Source organism: Balaenoptera musculus, chromosome 14 (assembly GCF_009873245.2).
Source record: "Balaenoptera musculus isolate JJ_BM4_2016_0621 chromosome 14, mBalMus1.pri.v3, whole genome shotgun sequence".
NCBI lineage: Eukaryota > Metazoa > Chordata > Mammalia > Artiodactyla > Balaenopteridae > Balaenoptera > Balaenoptera musculus.
In genome coordinates, this window is record NC_045798.1 from 48859620 (window position 1) to 48879932 (window position 20313).

Consider the following 20313-nt stretch of genomic DNA (forward strand, 5'->3'; position numbering starts at 1 on the left):
GAAATGAGTAATTATTTTTGCATCTATCTATCTATTTTCTTCCTATCTATCTATCTATCCATCCTAGTAAGAGTCTTACAAAAACGAGATGAACGGCTGATTATGTGCTCACATATTGCCTCTGTCCTTTGTTTTCTCTTCCTTTGGAACATCATGTAGGTATGTGGCAGATGTGACTTTTGCCTGCACATCTCTTAATCTCTCCTTCATGTTACAAACTTTTCACTAATTCTCTGTTCAGCACTGTGTAATGTGCTGCTAAAATCATCCATTTAATTTTTAGTTTCAAGTACAAATTTGAGGAAAAAAATAAGTGACATCTTAAGATGTTATCTGAAAAAGCATAATGCATACTACGGAAATCCTCTATAACCAGGGATGCTACATTCCCGTTGCGTGTGATAGACTGTACTAGTGTTCCCAATTGTTCATTATCTCTCTTTTTAACATGATTAGACTTCCCACCCAGTAGACATTGGGCCTGGCCATGTGACTTGCTTTGTTCAATGGAGTGTGAGCAAGAGTAACATTTATCATCCTGTGGAAGCTACAGAGCCACTGAGTTATCTCACTAATGCACTTGTGCTACCAGAGCAACATGCCCTAGAAGGATCCCATCCTTCACCCTGCATCTGAGAAGCAGAAATTACATGAATCACACACACAGCAGACACACCTAGGCTGCAGTACAATTGAGAAATAAGCCTTTATACTTGAATACCACTAAGACTTGGCGGGTGCTCGTTGGTGCTGGATAATGTAATAAAATGTAACTCTCACACTCTTCCTTTTCTCCAGAGCTGTCTCGTCATTACCCACTCTTACCCACTTACCCACTTACAGATTACCCACTCTTCAGATTTTTCTTCTCCTCTGGTTCTCTTTCTTAATAAAATAAAATACAGTTTACAACTACAATTTTAGGTTATCCTTTAGAAAATAATGTTCCTTTTGCTTTCTTTAAAAAAGTATATTTAACATACAGATAAATTTTACAAATGGTTTCATTCTATCATCCAAAGATAAAATAAGCACTAAGAAATCTTATCAATCTTCCTACACAATTGTCCAGTATCATCATCACTTCTCTCCATTCTTTCTTCTTTCCCTCCTTTCAATAATTAATGATGGATAGCATAGTACATGTCAGGAACTATGCTTGATGATGAGAATTCAATGATGAAGAAAATATGGTCATGGCTTATGTCTGCCCTCATGGATCTTCCCATTTGTTGAGGAAGATGGACACCAGTCAAATATTTACACACACAAAGCTGCCAATATGACAAGCGATATGAAGGAAAAAATGTATACCATATACACACATAATAGAGTAATTGGATATAACTGGACAGTCAATGAAAGCTACCCAGAACTGACTTCTCAGCTGTAATCTTAAAGATAAGTAGTAATTAACTAGGTAGAAGGTGGAGGAAAAACATTTATTGAAAAGGAATTAGCATAAAAACACCTTAAGGGCTGGAAAAAAAACGTGACGAATAGGAGAAATTGAAGTAAGCCCATTGTATTTGAACCAAATAATAAGACTGAACCAGGTGTGACAGGAGACTGCAGAGCCAGGCATTCCTGCCTACTCAGGAACCTTGTGGGGTACGTTAAAGAGGGGCTTTTGTTCCCTCACCCCTGCTAAAATTAATGCAAGTATGGAGGGAAACGGATCATACTTGTGTTAAAAAAATTAAAAGAAAAAAGAACGCACCTACCGCAATGTAGATAATGGATTAGAAAGGGAGCATAGTTATTGCAGGTAAACCAGCTTTGGAAGGCAGCTATGCTCACCACTATACCACCAACGCTGCAAAAAACCAGCTTTGTAAATCACCAGTTCACAAGTTCATGCAAGACATGATGATAGCTTGTATCAGAGTGCTGGTGCAGTAGTGAAGCAGATAGATTAAAAAATTATTTAGTATTTGGAACATTTCTTGTTAACATGTTGAATATGAGGGTTGAAACAGGAAGGGGAATCAAGAAAACTCATAAGTTTATGAGCTAAGAACTCTAGTTTAGTAGTTTCAGGGAAGAATTGAGTACTGACTGAAGGAGATCACTAGCTTGATTAGACACATTTTAAAGTATCTTTGAGTATAAGAGAATATGTTCAAAGGAAGTGATATGAATCACTTTTCATTATTTTGATTTTTCTAAATGGATTCAGAATGATAAAAGAGCAACATTTGGGATAGAAATAAAACTTAAGCTAATGATAAAGACAAACACAAACACCATCATACCACCCCAGGAACACAAAATGAAGTGACTTATTATATTTAACATATTACATATGCTATATAAGAATGAAAATCATATTTGCAATATTACCTGTCACTGATATAACCTAGTATAGTTTCAATATCGATCTCAAGTCTTCTATTTTCTTCCATCAATTGAGAATATGCTATTGAGACATCTGAAGAATCTTTTGCGATATTAGAAAGCTCAATATCCCATGTTCTTTTCTTTTAAAAAAGAATAAAAGAATCATTCATACATGTTTACATAAAAATGATTTAAAATAAAAATTACTAAAAGTAATTTCATTATTACACATTGTTTTTTCTTTTTGAGTGAAAAAGAAAAAGAAAAAAATGTGTAATAATGAAATTACTTTTAGTTGTATGAGTTAATATTTGGGAATAGAGAATGGAGCTCTAGTGAGAAATAGGGAAACATCAACTTACTGTGGCATAAAAATTATTATGTGCTTCCAAATATTCATTTTCATAAATTTTTTTCTTCCAGACTAGTTGATCATAAATTCTTTTCAAATCTTCTAGCTAAGGAAAAAATACATACACACACACACAATAAATTGTGGAGCTTTCCATTCTTCTGTGAAGTAAGAAATTATCTTTCAAATTATGCAACTATAACATAATATTGATAAAAATATTATAAAATAACACCATAGGCTGTTTTCACTTATGAAAATTGATGCAAGAGTCTGAATAAAATATAGCAAATCAAGTCTAACAGTATACAAATGCATAATCATGATAAAATAGAATGTATTTACTTTAGAATGTCTTTACTTTAAAAAAAGATAAAATAGAATGTATTTTAGTTATGCTATAAGAATTGATAAAAATTAGAAAATTCAAATCTTTGCTCTTACCAACAAATTAAAAAAGAAAATAACATAAATATGGCCAACACTACACAAAAAAGCCATTTGATAAATTCACTATCTAGTTTCCATAATTTTTAAACTAGCACAAGGAAAACACACCCAAATATAATATAAAGAATGAACATAAAATATCAAAATAAATCATAAAATACTGAACCCATGCCCACTGAATGCAAAAAATGAAACCAGATTATCTTTCATCACCATTGTTATTAATCCTGTTTTGTGAAATTTAGCTAAGTGCAAGTGGATAATGAAACCAAGTTTTACTAGTATAATATAGAATATAAAAATAGAATATAAAAATATAATGTCTTCAATTTAAGATGATATAATTGAATACCCAAGAAGACAGAAGAGTCTATTTAAAACTACAATAAATGATTTTTGGAAAAAAGTCACAAGGAAATTAATAGCTTTTATCTATAAGAGTAATAATCTGTTAAATATATTGTGACAATATTTAAAAACTTTTGTCAAAAATATAAAGTATTTGGAAATAAATTCAACACAAAAGGGGGGGGGGACCTATAATACAGCAAACAAAAATTCTTATTTAAAAGCTTAAATCAAGAAAAAATGATATTTCATAGAAAGGTTTAATAAGATATACTGTCAGTTACCACAAAATTAATATAAGACATGATAAAAAGGAGTATTCTCTTTGAAACTTCATGAAATTCATATGGAAGAAAACTTATGTGAGACTAGCCAAGAGGTATGTGAAAAATAATAATAATGTTGGAAACTTGCTACCAGATATTAAAATGTCTTATAATACCACTATATTAAGGAGTATTTATTTTTGGCATTGCAATAAAGAACAGAAGGAAACACTAGAGCCCAGAAATAGATCTAATGGTATTTGAATTCAGTGAGAGAGAAATCATTTACTTTAATTAGTGGATTGGAAGAATGTAGAACCTCTGTTTAAAAAAGAAAGACAAAGTTATCTTTCTACTTCACATCTAACTCACATTATAACAAAAATAAATTTCAGATTAATAATAATTAATAATAACCTAAATATAAATACAAAACAGTACAAATTATTAGAGTAATCAATATGAGTTTATTTGTATAATCTTGGGCTGAAGGATAACGTCACCTTGTCAAGTAAACCAAGATTTGTTGACATGTCTGATGGCATATTTTACAAAAGTTGTGTGGAAAAACATACCATAAACAAGACTGAAGGAAAAATAAGACTGAGAAAAATGTAAAATAAAAGCCCAATTTTCTGAGATATAGTCCTTATGAAAGGTATCAGTGGACACGGTCCATTAAGAATATCTGAAAACTCTTCTCCATAAAGGTAATGAGAAAACTGGCCCAAAAAAAGAGTCAAAATTAGCTTTTTTCAGAACTTTGGAAATCAAGTGAAGGTTTGCAGCAAATAGGGAGCACCTATTCAAGATAATCAGTCTAATCTGAGTAAGAGGTATGATCTTTGTGGTGTTTTAACTTGTCCTAATCGTTCCCTCCAGGTCCATGATAGCCTTGAACAGCACACATTTGTGGAGAAACCCATCAGTTGGGCAGCCACCAGAGGGAGCAGAACTGATCTGGAATGCTTTCAAAGCCTCATTCTCACAGAACTGTCATTATTTGACCTGTCTGGTGGTTTTTTGCATGACTCCATCTGCAAGGACATCTGTATTTTCTCGATGCAGAGCTCTCCCAGTACAAAACATCTCACCAGGATATTTTCTCCCAAGCCATGATTGTCAAAATTTTAAGTAGAACAGGCAATTGATTAACTTTGTGGCCACCTGAGACAGTAGACAATGATTGGGACAAACGGTAAACTAACTGTTAGGCTATAAAACAAGTCACATTAGATTTTAAAAGATTAAAATGATGTAAAGTATCTTCTCTAACCACACAGGAACGAAATTAGAAATCAGTAACAGAGTCAAATTTGGAAATACAAAAATATGTGGAAATTAAACAATATACTCCTATATAACCAACAGGTCAAAGAAGAAATCTCAAGAATTAGAAAATACTTTGAGATGAATGAGAATTAAAGAACAACATAGTAAAACTTTTGGGATGAAGTTAGAGCAACACATGTATACCTGTAAATGCCTGTAATAAAGAAGATCTCAAGCCAATAATCTAATTTTACATCTAAAGGAAACGGAAAAAGTAGAGCAAATGAAACCCAAAGCAAGTAGAAGAAAGAAAATAATAAAGTTCAGAGTGGTAACAAATGAGTATACAAAAAAATAAACAACAACAAAAACCTAATAAAACCAAAAGACAGTACTTTGAAAAAGTCAAGAAATTTAAGAAAACTAGATACACTAAGAAAAAAAGGTCAAATTACTAAAATCAGAAATTAAAGAGGGGACATTACTATTAACCTCACAAAAATAAGAATGATTATAATGGAATATTATAAATCATTTGATGCCGACAAATTAGATAAACAAGATGAAATGGACAAATTACTAAAACGACATGAATTACCAAAACTGACTAAGAAAAAATAGAAAACCCGAATACATATATAACAGGTAAAGAGATTCATAATCAAAAAACTTCCCACACAAAAAAGGCCAGGAGTAGACTGCTTCACTGGTGAATTCTACTAAATGTTAAAAGATGAATTAACAAGAGTTCTTCAAAAACTCTTACAAATTAGGAAAGAAGTATTCTACGAGGCTATATTACCCAGTACCAAATCCTGCCCAAGACATCACAAGAAATAAAACTATAGACCAATATCACTTGTGAATATAAACACAAACATCCTCCACAAAATAGTAGCAAACAATCCAGTAATATATGAGGGATTATACACCACAACCAAGTAGGATTCATGTTGGGAATGCAAGATTGTTTCAACATGCAAAAATCACTTAATGTAATATACTGTATTAATATAACACAGAATCAAATTCACCTGATCCTCTCAATGGATATAGAAAAGTTATTTTACATAATTCCACACCCTTTCATGATGAAACCACTTACCTAACAACAACAACAAAAAAAAACCTATGAAATTTCCTCAGCCTGATATAAAAGTGTATGAAAAACAAACACTATACTTAATGATGAAAAATGAATGCTAACATCTGAGATCAGGAAGAACAGGATGTTTGCTCTCACCACTCATTTTTAACATTGTACTTGAGGTTCTAGTCAGAGTATTTACGCAACAAAAATAGATAATCTGGTTTCCATATTGGGAGGAAAGAAATAAAAGCATTTGTATTTACAGATTTTCAGATCTTATACATAGAAAATCCTAATGAATCTACAAAAAAAACCCCTATTAGAGTCTAGTATAAGTTCAGCAACTTGCAGGGTATAACACAGAAAAATTGGTTTTATTCCATACAATAGCAATTAACAATACAAAAATGAAATTAAGGACAAAAGTTCATTTACAGTAGCATCAAAATTAATAAAATTATTAGGAATAAATTTTACTAAAAAGTGCAAAATTTATATACTGAAAACTATAACACATAGTTGAAAAGAGTTGAAGAGGCTTAAATAAATGGAAAGACACCTTTGTTCATGGATTAGAAGATGATAATACTCCTTTAATTGATCTACTGATTCCATGCAATCCCCTTTCAAAATGTTAGTTTACTTCTTTTCAGAAATTGACAAGCATATCCTAAAATACATTTGAAAACCCAAAGGTCCCAGGATAGCAAAAACAATCTTTGAAAGAAAAAAACTGGAGGGCTCACACTTCTGGATTTTAAAACATCCTACAAAGCTACAGTGATCAAAACATGGTAGTATTGGCACAGGGAAAGACATACAAATCAATGGAATAGAGTTCAGAGTCCCTAAATAAATCAATGATTGACTGAATTCAACAAAGGTGTCTAGATAATGCAATGGGGAAAAATAGTGTTTTAAAAAAGTGGTGTTGGGATACTGGATACCCTCATGCAAAGAACGAGTTTGGACCCCCTACTTCATACAAAAATTACTAAAATTGGATCAAAGACCTAAATGTAAGAATTAAAATGATAAAAATATCAGAAGAAAAGATAGACATAAATCCTGTGACTTTGGTTCAGGCAACAGTTTCTTAGATATGACACTTAAAGCATGGGTAACCAAAGACAAAATAGACAAGACTTCATCAAAGTTAAAAACTTTTGGGCTTCAAGAATTATCAACAGTGAAAAGACACTTTACAGAGTAAGAGAAAATATTTTCAAACTACCTATCTGATGAGAGTCTAATATCCAGGCTACATAAAGAATACTTACAACTCAATAATGAAATGTCAACTGAATTTAAAATGGTCAAAAGATTTGAAAAGACATTTCTCCAAAGGAGATAAACAAATGGAAAACAAGCACATGAAAAATATTTCTATATCATTAGTGACTAGGGAAATGCAAATTGAAACCACAAGATACCACTTCACACCCAATAGGATGGTTTTAATAATAAAGATAGACAATACCAATTATTGCTGAGGATATGAAGAAATTAGAACCCTCATAGATTGCTGGTGGGAATATAAAATGTTGCAGTCACTTTGAAAATAGTTGGCAGTTCCTTAAAATGTTAAACACAATTATATGTCCCAGAAATTCCACTTCTAGGTATATAACCAAGAGAAATGACAACATGTACACAAAAACTTGTACATCAATGTTAATAGCAGCATTATTCATAATAGCCAAGAGGTAGAAACAGCCAAAACATCCTTCAACTGATGAATGAACAAAATGTGATATATACATACAATGGAATACTATTCAGACATAAAAAGAATGAAGTACTGATAGATTCTACAACATGTCTATGAAATGTCCAGAAGCAGCAAATCCATAGAGACGGAAAGTAAATTTGTTGGTTGCTAAGGGCTGAGGGGAGGAAGGAATTGAGAATGACTGCTAATGGGTATAGGGTCCCTTTTGGGCATAATTAAAATGTTCTAAAATTACATAGTGGTTATAGTTCCATAAACTTGTGAATATACTAAAAACCACTGAATTATACAATTAAAATACAAGGCCAATATTTCTAAGAGGCAACAAAATCCTGAAATTAATGACAAATAATTCAAAAGAACATTGTTTTCCAAACCATTTCTGAATCCTCTTTATTATTTTACTCACATTTACATACCATACCACCTGTACTATTATACATTTAACAATTTTCTTAAGTCAACTAATTTATTTAAAAAGAAACTATTGTTATTGTCAATTAAAATCCAATATTATATACCATAAAGAGTAACTTTAAAAATAAAATTAAAAACGATTTGATGAAATAAACAGCTAATATAAAAATTTTTAAAAGTAGTACTAAATGTATTCAATTTACCAAAAGAAATACTAAATATAATTTTTAGAAGAATTACCATCCATAATTAAAGGAATATTTGGGCTGATGCTATAACTTTAAGATGAGAAGTTCAATAAATTATAAGATCATTTACCTGTATATAAATTAACAAGGTAATTGAACATTAGACTTAATTTCTAAACCAAATGAAAATAGACTTTTTATAAATTTTCGTTTCAAGAAACCTTTGAAATATTTTCCAAAAATTTTCTTCAGAAACTAACAAATTACTTACCTAAGTGATATTCAAGCTTTCATACCCACTCATTATTACTATTGCTTGGTAAATAATCATGAAAAAACTATTAATCAAGCTTTTTAGATACTGCAACATATTTTGAATGCATTTCTCAGATAAAGTTGTAACCAAGTCATTGAGAAAATGAGACACATCTAACTTGACATGATTAAAGGGTGTATTCCATGGCTTCAGTTTTGTTGGATTTATTTTTTTCCCCTAATGTGCAATACTTATTTTAAATTTGTATTAGGACATTTTAGGTTTTTGAATGAGAAAACATCTTTGTGGTATATCCTAATTTTTGATGCAGTTCTCAGTCATAAAAGTCATGTAGAAGCATGAATTTTTTACCCAAGAAGACTTGAAGTTCTAATTGAATTAATAGGGAGTGAGAAGTTTTCAGAAAAGTCCACATTAAAGATTAATGGTTGATCACCCATTTACAAATCTGAGAGCACGTATGTGTATTTGGTGGTTTGAACTAATTCAGTGAATAATTTTAACAACTTCATGAAGTACTTCCCCTTTAATCAACACCTTAAACCCTAATCTCTCTTGTAGATTATCAACATATTAAATTAACACACATCTAGTTGCTCAGATGAGATAATTGAGTATCTAAAAGGTGTAAAGTGAAGGTCACAACCAGAATGTGGAGGAGAAATCTGAGTCCAACACTCTACGATAGATTAAAACAACATTAAATGTTGCTTTAAATGAATTGCTTTAAATGAATTGCTTTAAAAATTCTCAACCTCATGAGTCATCATAGAAATGCAAATTTAAAACCACAGTAGGATAAATTCAACAAAAGCACAATAGTTAAAAATAAATAAAAGATAATATTAGATGATGGTATTAATCTGAGGCTGGAATTCTCATACATGGTGGTCTGAGTAGAAAAATGTATAACAATTTTGGGAAAATATTTGGCATGATCTGTGAAAACTGAACATATGCATAATTGGACAAGTAATTCCCAACATAAATGAATACATGATTTTAATGAGTATTTTGAAGGTCTTGGTCTGAAAAACTGGAAGGACTGAATTGTCATAAACTCAAATGGGGAAGGCTGCAGGTATAATGAAATTGGATATCAAGTTTAATTTTCGAAAAGTTAAGCTTGAGAAACCCACTAGACATCTAAATGCAGACTGGGTTGGCAGTTACATATACAAAGCTTATAATAAGAGGATAAGCCCTTGGATTCTCAAATGTCTGGAGTGTGGAGAGATAAAGAGAAACCAGTAAAGGAAACTGAGAACAAGAATCCAGAAAAGTAAGAAGAAACAAGAATAGTATGTGTTCTTAGAGCCAAGAGAAAAAAGTTTCCAGAGATAAGGGTATAACCAACTTGGTTAAGTGCTACATGTAAGTTAAAGAAGATAAGAACAAAGAAACAATGATTAGATTTAGCAATGTGGAAATCACTGTTGACCTAAATCAGAGATATTCTGGTTGAATGGTGAGACAAAAAAGAAAACTGGAATGTGTTTAAGAAAGGATGGGATATTATGACCAAATGAGATTTATTCTAATAATTCAAGGTTCAACATTAGGAAATCCATCAATATAATTCACTATATTTATAGAGAAGATATTACATGAACATGTCCCTAAATGCAGAAAAGGCTTGACAAAAATTGACATCCATTCCCAATTTAAAAAATACTCAATAAATTGAAACTGATAAATACTTTTTTAACATAATAAAATGCATATTGAATCTTAAAGCTGGCCTCTTACTCAAGGGAAAAAACTAGCAGCAATCCCATTAAGAGAAGGACATAAAAAGGATGCCCATGATCTTTACTATCATTTAACACTGTACTTCATGTATTGACCAATGTAAACAGAAGACAAAAAATTAAAAGGCATAAAAAAAAATGAAGGAATAACCATATCTCTATTTGAAGATAAAATAATATCACCCCTGGAAGATTCCAAGATAAACAATGACAAAACTACCATAAATAAATTTTAAATCAGTAAATTAGTATGATATACGTATATATATATTTTTCCATTAGATGGTAGAGCAGGTCTATCTAAAATCTTTTTAGATAATCACTTCCCTATTTTGACTACACTGAGGTGGTTGGGAGGACAACATCCTTAAGTTTCCTTCTAATTTAAGGGATATGTGAACCACACCCTTCTATAAGGAACTTCAATTAAAAGTAATTGAATATGTGTCTTTTGGTTGGAGCATTTAATCCATTTACATTTAAGGTAATTTTAGATATGTGTGTTCCTCTTACCATTTTCTTAATTGTTTTGGGTTTGGTGTTGTAGATCTTCTTCTTTTAAACAGTTTTTTTTTTCTTTTGTTTATTTTTTATTTTTTTATTAATTTATTTATTTTTGGCTGTGTTGGGTCTTCGTTTCTGTGCGAGGCCTTTCTCTAGTTGCGGCAAGCGGGGGCCACTCTTCATCGCGGTGCGCGGGCCACTCACTATAGCGGCCTCTCTTGTTGCGGAGCACAGGCTCCAGACGCGCAGGCTCAGTAGTTGTGCCTCACGGGCCCAGTTGCTCCGTGGCATGTGGGATCTTCCCAGACCAGGGCTCGAACCCATGTCCCCTGCATTGGCAGGCAGACTCTCAACCACTGCGCCACCAGGGAAGCCCGATCTTCTTCTTTTCTTGTGTTTCCCACATAGAGAAGTTCCTTTAGCATTTGAGGTAAAACTGGTTTGGTGGTGTTGAATTCTCTTAACTTTGGCTTTTCTGTAAAGCTTTTGATTTCTCTGTTGAATCTGAATGAGATCCTTGCTGGGTAGAGTAATCTTGGTTGTAGGTTTTTCCCTTTCATCACTTTAAATATATCCTGCCACTCCCTTCTGGCCTGCAGAGTTTCTGCTGAAAAATCAGCTGATAACCTTATGGGGGTTCCCTTGTATGTTATTTTTTGCTTTTCCCTTGCTGCTTTTAATATTTTTTCCTTGAATTAAATTTTTGTTAGTTTGATTAATATGTATCTTGGTGTGTTTCTCCTAGGGTTTATCCTGTATGGGATTCTCTGCACTTCCTGGACTTGGGTGGCTATTTCCTTTTCCACGTTAGGGAAGTTTTCAACTACACTCTCTTCAAATATTTTCTCAGACCCTTTCTCTTTCTCTTCTTCTTCTGGGACCCACATAATTTGAATGTTGGTGTGTTTAGTGTTGTCCCAGAGGTCTCTGAGACTGTCTTCAATTTTTTTCATTCTTTTTTCTTTATTCTGCTCCTTGGCAGTTATTTCCACCATTCTATATTCCAGCTCACTTATTCATTGTTCTGCCTCAGTTATTCTGCTATTGATTCCTTCTAGTGTACTTTTCATTACAGTTATTGTGTTGTTCATCTCTGTTTCTTCGTTCTTTAGTTCTTCTAGGTCTCTGTTAAACATTTCTCGTATTTTCTCGATCCGTGCCTTCATTCTATTTCCGAGATTTTGGAACATCTTTACCATCATTACTCTGAATTCTTTTTCAGGTCAGTTGCCTATTCCTCTTCATTTATTTGGTCTTGTAGGTTTTTACCTTGCTCCTTCATCAGTTATATATTTTTTTGTCGTCTCATTTTTTTTGATGGGTGGGACTCTGTTCCTATCTTACTGGCTGATAGGCCTGAGGCACAGACTAGCTGAATGGATACAAAAACAAAACCCATATATATGCTGCCTAAAAGAGACCCACTTCAGACCTAGGGACACATACAGACTGAAAGTGAGGGGATGGAAAAAGATATTCCATGCAAATGGAAATCAAAAGAAACGTGGAGTAGCAATACTCATATCAGAAAAATAGACTTTGAAATAAAGACTGTTACAAGAGATAAGGAAGGACACTACATAATGATCAAGGGATCAATCCAAGAAGAAGATATAACAATTATAAATATTTATGAACCCAACATAGGAGCACTTCAATATAAAAGGCAAATGCTAATAGCCATAAAAGGGGAAATCAACAGTAACACAATAATAGTGGGGGACTTAAACACACCACTTACACCAATGGACAGATCATCCAGACAGAAAATAAATAAGGAAACAAGATTTAAATGACACAATAAACCAGATAGATTTAATTGATATTTATAGGACATTCCACCAGAAAGTGGCAGAATACACTTTCTTCTCAAGTGCACATGGAACATTCTCCAGGATAGAGCACATCTTGGGTCACAAATCAAGCCTTGGAAAATTTAAGAAAATTGAAATCATATCAATCATCTTTTCCAACAACAATGCTATGAGACTGGAAATCAATAACAGGAAAAAAACTGTAAAAAACACAAACATATGGAGGCTAAATAGTGCACTGCTAAACAATCAAGAGATCACTGAAGAAATCAAAGAGGAAATTTAAAAAAATACATAGAAACAAATGACAATGAAAATATGACAACACAAAACCTATGGGATGCAGCAAAAGCAATTCTAAGCAGGAAGTTTATAGCAATACAATATCACCTCAAGAAACAAGAAAAATCTCAAATAAACAATCTAAGCTTATGCCTAAAGCAACTAGGGAAAGAAGAACAAGGAGAACCCAAAGTCAGTAGAAGGAAAGAAATCATAAAGATTAGAGCAGAAATAAATGAAATAGAAATGAAAAAAACAACAGCAAAGATCAATAAAACTAAAAGTTGGTTCTTTCAGAAGATAAACAAAATTGATGACCCTTTAGCGAAACCCATCAAGAAAAAAAGGGAGAGGATTCAAATCAGTAAAATTAGAATTGAAAAAGAAGAACTTACGACTGACATGGCAGAAATACAAAGGATCGTAAAAGACTACTACAAGCAACTCTATGCCAATAAAATGGACAACCTGGAAGAAATGGACAAATTGTTGGAAAGGTACAACTTTCCACTACTGAACCAGGAAGAATTAGAAAATATGAACAGACCAATCACAAGTAATGAAATTGAAACTGTAATTAAAAATCTTCCAACAAACAAAAGTCCAGGACCAGATGACTTCACAGGTGAATTCTATCAAACATTTAGAGAAGAGCTAATACCCATCATTTTCAAACTCTTCCAAAAAATTGCAAAGGAAGGAACACTCCCAAACTCATTCTACGAGGTAACCATCACCCTGATACCAAAACCAGACAAAGACACTACAAAAAAAGAAAATTACAGACCAATATCACTGATGAATATAGATGCAAAAATCCTCAACAAAATACTAGTAAACAGAATCCAATAACACATTAAAAGGATTATACACCATGATCAAGTGCAATTTATCCCAGGAAAGCAAGGATTCTTCAGTATACACAAATCAATCAATGTGATCCACTATATTAACAAATTAAGGAATAAAAACCATATGATCATCTCAGTAGATGCAGGAAAAGCTTTTGATAAAATTCAACACCCATTTATGATAAAAACTCTCCAAAAAGTGGACACAGAGGGAACCTACCTCAACATAATAAAGGTCATATAGGACAAACCCACAGCAAACATCATTCTCAGTGGTGAAAAACTAAAAGCATTTCCTCTAAGATCAGGAAAAAGACAAGGATGTCCACTCTTGCCACTCTTATTCAACATAGTTTTGGAAGTATTACTCAGGTCAATCAGACAAGAAAAAGAAATAAAAGGAATATGAATTGGAAAAGAAGAAATAAAGCTGTCACTGCTTGCAGAAGACATGATACTATACATAGAAAATCCTAAAGATGCCACCCGAAAACTACTAGAGCTAATCAATGAATTTGGTAAAGTTGTAGGATACAAAATTAATGCACAGAAATCTCTTGCATTCCTATACACTAACAATGAAAGATCAGAAAGTGAAATTAAGGAAACAACCCTATTTACCATTGCAACAAAAAGTATAAAATACCTAGGAATAAACCTACCTAAGTAGGTAAAAGACCTGTACTCAGAAAACTATAAAACACTGATGAAAGACATCAAAGACGACACAAACAGATCGAGAGATATACAATGTTCTTGGATTGGAAGAATCAACCTTGTGAAAAGGACTAGACTATCCAAAGCAATCTACAGATTCAAAGCAATCCCTATCAAATTACCAATGGTATTCTCACAGAATTAGAACAAAAAATATTACAATTTGTATGAAAACACAGAATACCGCGAATAGCCAAAGCAATCTTCAGAAAGAAAAACAGAGCTGGAGGAATCATGCTCCCCAACTTCAGACTATACTACAAAGCTACGGTAATCAAGACACTATGGTACTGGCACAAAAACAGAAATATAGATCAATGGAACAGGATAGAAAGCCCAGAGGTAAACCCACGCACCTATGGTCACTTAATCTATGACAAAGGAGGCAAGAATATCCAATGGAGAAAAGACAACCTCTTCAATAAGTGGTGCTTGGAAAACTGGACAGCTACATGTAAAAGAATGAAATTAGAACACTCCCTAACACCATACACAAAAATAAACTCAAAATGGATTAGAGACCTAAATGTAAGACTGGACACTATAAAACTCTTAGTGGAAAACATAGGAAGAACACTCTTTGACATAAATGACAGCAAGATCTTTTTTGATCCACCTCCTAGAGGAATGGAAATAAAAACAAAAATGAACAAATGGGACCTAATGAAACCTAAAAGTTTTTGCACAGCAAAGGAAACTACAAACAAGATGAAAAGACAACCCTCAGAATGGGAGAAAATATTTGCAAATGAAGCAACGGACAAAGTATTAACCTCCAAAATATACAAACAGCTCATGGAGCTCAATATGAAAAAAAACAAACAACCCAATCAAAAAATGGGTGGAAGACCTAAACACATTTCTCCAAAGAAGACAGATGGCCAAGTGGCACATGAAAAGTTGCTCAACATCACTAATTATTAGAGAAATGTAAATCAAAACCACAATGAAGTATCACCTCACACCAGTCAGAATGGCCATCATCACAAAATCTACAAACAATAAATGCTGGAGAGGGTGTGAAGAAAAGGGAACCGTCTTGCACTGTTGGTGGGAATGTAAATTCATACAGCCACTGTGGAAAACAGTACGGAGGATCCTTAAAAAACTAAAAATAGAACTACCATGTGACCCAGCAATGCCACTGCTGGGTATATACCCTGAGAAAACCATAATTCAAAAGGACACATGTACCCCAATGTTCATTGCAGCACTATTTACAATAGCCAGGACATAGAAACAACCTAAATGTCCAGCGACAGAAGAATGGATAAAGAGGATGTAGTACATATATACAATGGAATATTACTCAGCCATGAAAAGGAATGAAACTGGGTCATTTGTAGAGATGTGGATGGACCTAGAGACTGTCATACAGAGTGAAGTAAGTCAAAAAGAGAAAAACAAATATTGTATATTAACGCATACATGTGGAATCCAGAAAAATGGCACAGATGAACCTATTTCCAGGGCAGGAATAGAGATGCAGATGTAGAGAATGGACATGTACACAGTGGGGGAAGGGAGGGTGTGACGAATTGGGAGATTAGGACTGACATATATATACTACCAGGTGTAAAATAGATAGCTAGTGGGAACCTGTTATAAAGCACAGGAAGCTCAGCTCTGTGCTCTGTGATGACCTAGATGGGTGGGATGCAGGGGGCGGGAGGGTGGTCCAAGAGGGAGGTGATATATGTATACATATAGCTGATTCTCTTCCCCGTACAGCAGAAACTAACACAACATTGTAAAGCAATTATATGCTAATAAAAAAGTAATTGAATAATATTTTTAAGTTATACCCAAAAATATTAACTAAAATTTTATCAGTGACATAGACTATAGGCTTTTTTCCTAACATATACAAAACCAACACAACAATTAGAAAATAACTGAATTTATAAGATTGTAGCATTGTTATCCTTTAAAGAATACTATTGGAAGCAACCAATATTTACAATAGTTAATACACAGGAATTGTCTCTAAGAGCAGACAGTGGAGTACAAGAAATCCATTGGACGATGAAGAGAATATTTACAAAATCACAATGGACTGTTTCATCTAAAAGTTAATCATAAGGCACCAAATGCATAGAAAACAATAGTGATTTTAAGTCTGTGCTATTTACTGCAATGCCAGTAACTTTTCTTAGCTATTTCACTCATCAATTATAAAATTTCCAAAATCTATCTCTTTTATAATATAGATTATGTTCGATAAAGACAAAATCAAGGAATTTTCATTCCAAAGAAAAAGTAACTTAAATCACAAATGATATCAAGGGGAAAAACCCCTAGATTTAAAACAATGTAAACACCAAGAGTCATTATGTACTTTTGGTTAATGTTTTAAGTGATGAATCAATGCCAATATCAACAACATTTGAAGTTAAGTAAAGAGTAAAATAGTATAACCCACATCTTAAATTACAAACTAGTTGCCATACAAGCTCCAGTAGATAATACCTCTATAGGATTAATGATATGAAAGCCAAGAAATTTAATTAATGGAAATATTGTCTTTAAAAAAGTGAGCTGAGGAAAGGGCAAAATTAAAAGTTTTCAGAATTTTGGAAAATGTGAAAATGCAGGCAAATCATTTAAGACTTGTCAGAAATATAAGGCATATGATTTTTACTTGAACTTCTAATACTATACCACGATTCAACTTTCATTATTTTTCCATCACAATATTTTTTGTTAAAATTAGTAGTTACATTAATATTTTTAAGTTTTAGAGACATTAATAACAGCTTTGTTTATAATACTTAACGGAAAACATACTAAATGTCCAGTAACAAGGGACTAAGAGACTCTCAATGATTAAAATTATATTGTAAAATATAAGATGATTTTGCAATGTTTTTATATAAAGAGAAACATGTCATCATTACTGTACGCACATAATATCCTTTTAAAATATACTACAAGCCTGTCTCTATAAAACAAATATTAACAGTGACTATATTTAAACAGTGAGATTATAGATCATAATTTCTTCTACTCACATGAGTGTATTCTAAACTTTGAGGGATAAAATTAAGTATTTGTGCCATTCAAAAAGTGTCTAAAATAATTTTAGATAATAGTTTGTGTAATGAATCCCACCAATTTTATAAAGATCATAAGGAAGAAAATAGGATCCATTAGTAGCAACTGCAGTGTAGTATAGTGGTGAAAGCCTGACTGGAAATCATCTGAAGTGGGATTGCAAGGAGAGAAATAGAAACAATGAACACAGAAAATCCTTTCAAGGGGTTTTGCTGCAAAGTATAACAAGAAATACAATTTACCTTAGGGAAAGATTTAAAACCAAAAACATGAAGCATTCAAAACAGGAAAGTGGAAAGTAAAAGGAAAGAGAATAAACCTAAAGAAACAAAAAGAAAATTATAACTATAGAAACATACATTAACATTTCAGAAGTTGGAAAATTGTAGAATTACTAAGTCCAAGAGCCATCTCTATTTTTTAATTCAATTTTTAAAAATTTGAAAAATCTAATTTAAAAAGTGACAAATACACATACGATTAGAAATGAGATAAGCAAAAGTATAAAAGAGAATTCTATATTGTATTATATTACATTTGAAATTTTTAATCCATTTGGATTATTTCTAGGACCATTAAAAATTATAAATGAATATCAAGGATAAATATATAGCCTGATAAGACTAATCATCATAAAATAAAACAACTGTCCATGAAAAATAAAACAATAATTCAAACAATCTAAAAAAAATAAAAGCAATAGTCATATTTTCACCAAGATGTTCTATGAAAATTTTAAGAAAAAGTTATTTAAATCTACCTTAATTCTCCAGGTAACAGAAAGGGAGAAAAGCTTCACAATTCATTTACAAAACCAGCATAATCCTGATAAGAAAATCTATCAAATATAGCACAAATTAAGAACACTGAAATACAGACTAACTTATGAATATGGATGCAAAATCTTAAATAAAATAATTGCAAATCAAACTCAGCAGTAAATTAAAAGAATAAACCATAACCAAGCAGAGTTCACCCTAAGAATTTTAAAATGATTTAATTTTAATATAATACATCATTTCAATAGGTCAAATGAGAAACCATTTAAAATCATCTTTACAGATACTTACATTCTGTGAAAGTAATCATCTATTCCTGATAGTTCTTATAACCTGAGTATACTTTTAAAATCTTCAAAATGATAATGAGCATATGTTTGAAATCAATATTTAAATAACATTAACAACTTCTTTAAAATAAAAATTGAAATAAAGAAAGCCAATTTCATAGACGTTATTTAATATTTTATACATATGTCACACAATAAAATATACACATAATAAGAGATTAAAACCTTATGGTGAAAAAAATTAGCAATCTGTAATTTTATATATGTTACCACATTTTATCCATGTAACAAGTATTGTATGATAAAACAATAACAAAAATTGCATTGCAGTTTGGCTGTATCACTTCATAACTTTGTGTCCATGAGATAAATCACTCTGCTCCTTTAGAAGTTTCCTATTTGGTACATTAATAGTATTAATAATAATTATTAGCTTATTTATTTTTAAAAAATAAACTGCTTAATTTGAAAGATTTTGAAATAAAAATATTAATCAAAAGGTATAGTTTAATAGGTGTTTTATGGTGTTTGGATTTACACTTACAGTGCCTAGAGCAATAAGTTAGCAATAAATATTAAATGTCTACTAAAAAAGACAACATCCAAAAATATGAAAATATCATATATGTAAGAGGAATTTGCTTATTTACAAACTTTATCTGTAAACTAAATTATGAAAAAAATTTTGTATGCCTGTCATTGTTTAATAAAATATGAAAATCACAAAGGATTTCTGTATCTTTAAATGTCATATTTGTATTATTTTATCAAATGACTGGATAAAATGAAATGTAGATGGCTGTTTCTTTAATATCACAGGAAACAAAGGGTTGCAGATGATGAAATTATATTCTAAAAAAAAAATTCCTGAACTATGGGAGAAGTAGACCTCAAAGAAAACATGGGGAAAAATTATAGAAAAGCAGCTTTAATTTCTACATTTAAAACAAATTTGATCTTGACAACATTTTTGAAGTATTTAACAAATTTAAAGATGTTTTCTAGGTTACAAAATCCATTGTTTGCAGAAATGAGACAGGAAAAATGTATTTTCATAGATACAATGACAACACTAGTTAGAGAAAAGTGTACATTAATGAGGTAAAGACTCTAAATTGAAAGCACGATATGCCTTGAAATTTAAAAAGATCAGTTAGGTTGTGTGTGCAATTAGGCAGCACAAATCTTTTATTTTTCTCTTGAACTAGAAGTGCCGATTGCATACCAAAAAATAATTCACGGAAATGATGCACATCATTGCTTTTAATTGAGTGCTTAATATGCCCACTTTGCAAATCTAGCTTAAAGGTTTTTATAATGAGGAAGATACAGAAAAAAAGTATATCTAAACTTCATCATGTTCTCATCTTCTCTATAAAGTATGATAACCCACAAATGATTTCCATAATTGAAAAATATTATTAACTTCATAAATACATTCACAGTATCTCATCAAAAATAACATTTTGTTACGGAGGGCCAGACTTGCCATTTTAGAAATGATCAAAAAAATAAAAAAGTGATTTTAGGTTTAGTGAA

The 20313-nt window shown here is 31.8% G+C and overlaps 1 protein-coding gene across 1 annotated transcript in view; it reads right to left on the minus strand.

Moving 5' to 3' along the window:
• CCDC178 (coiled-coil domain containing 178) overlaps window positions 1–20313 on the minus strand; it is a 365246-nt gene that overhangs the window by 278595 nt on the left and 66338 nt on the right. Inside the window, exons 10-11 of the mRNA XM_036874296.1 lie at window positions 2703–2798; window positions 2344–2480 (exon numbers count right to left, since the gene is read on the minus strand). Coding sequence (XP_036730191.1) covers window positions 2344–2480; window positions 2703–2798 — 233 coding nt within the window. The remainder of the gene's footprint in view (window positions 1–2343; window positions 2481–2702; window positions 2799–20313) is intronic.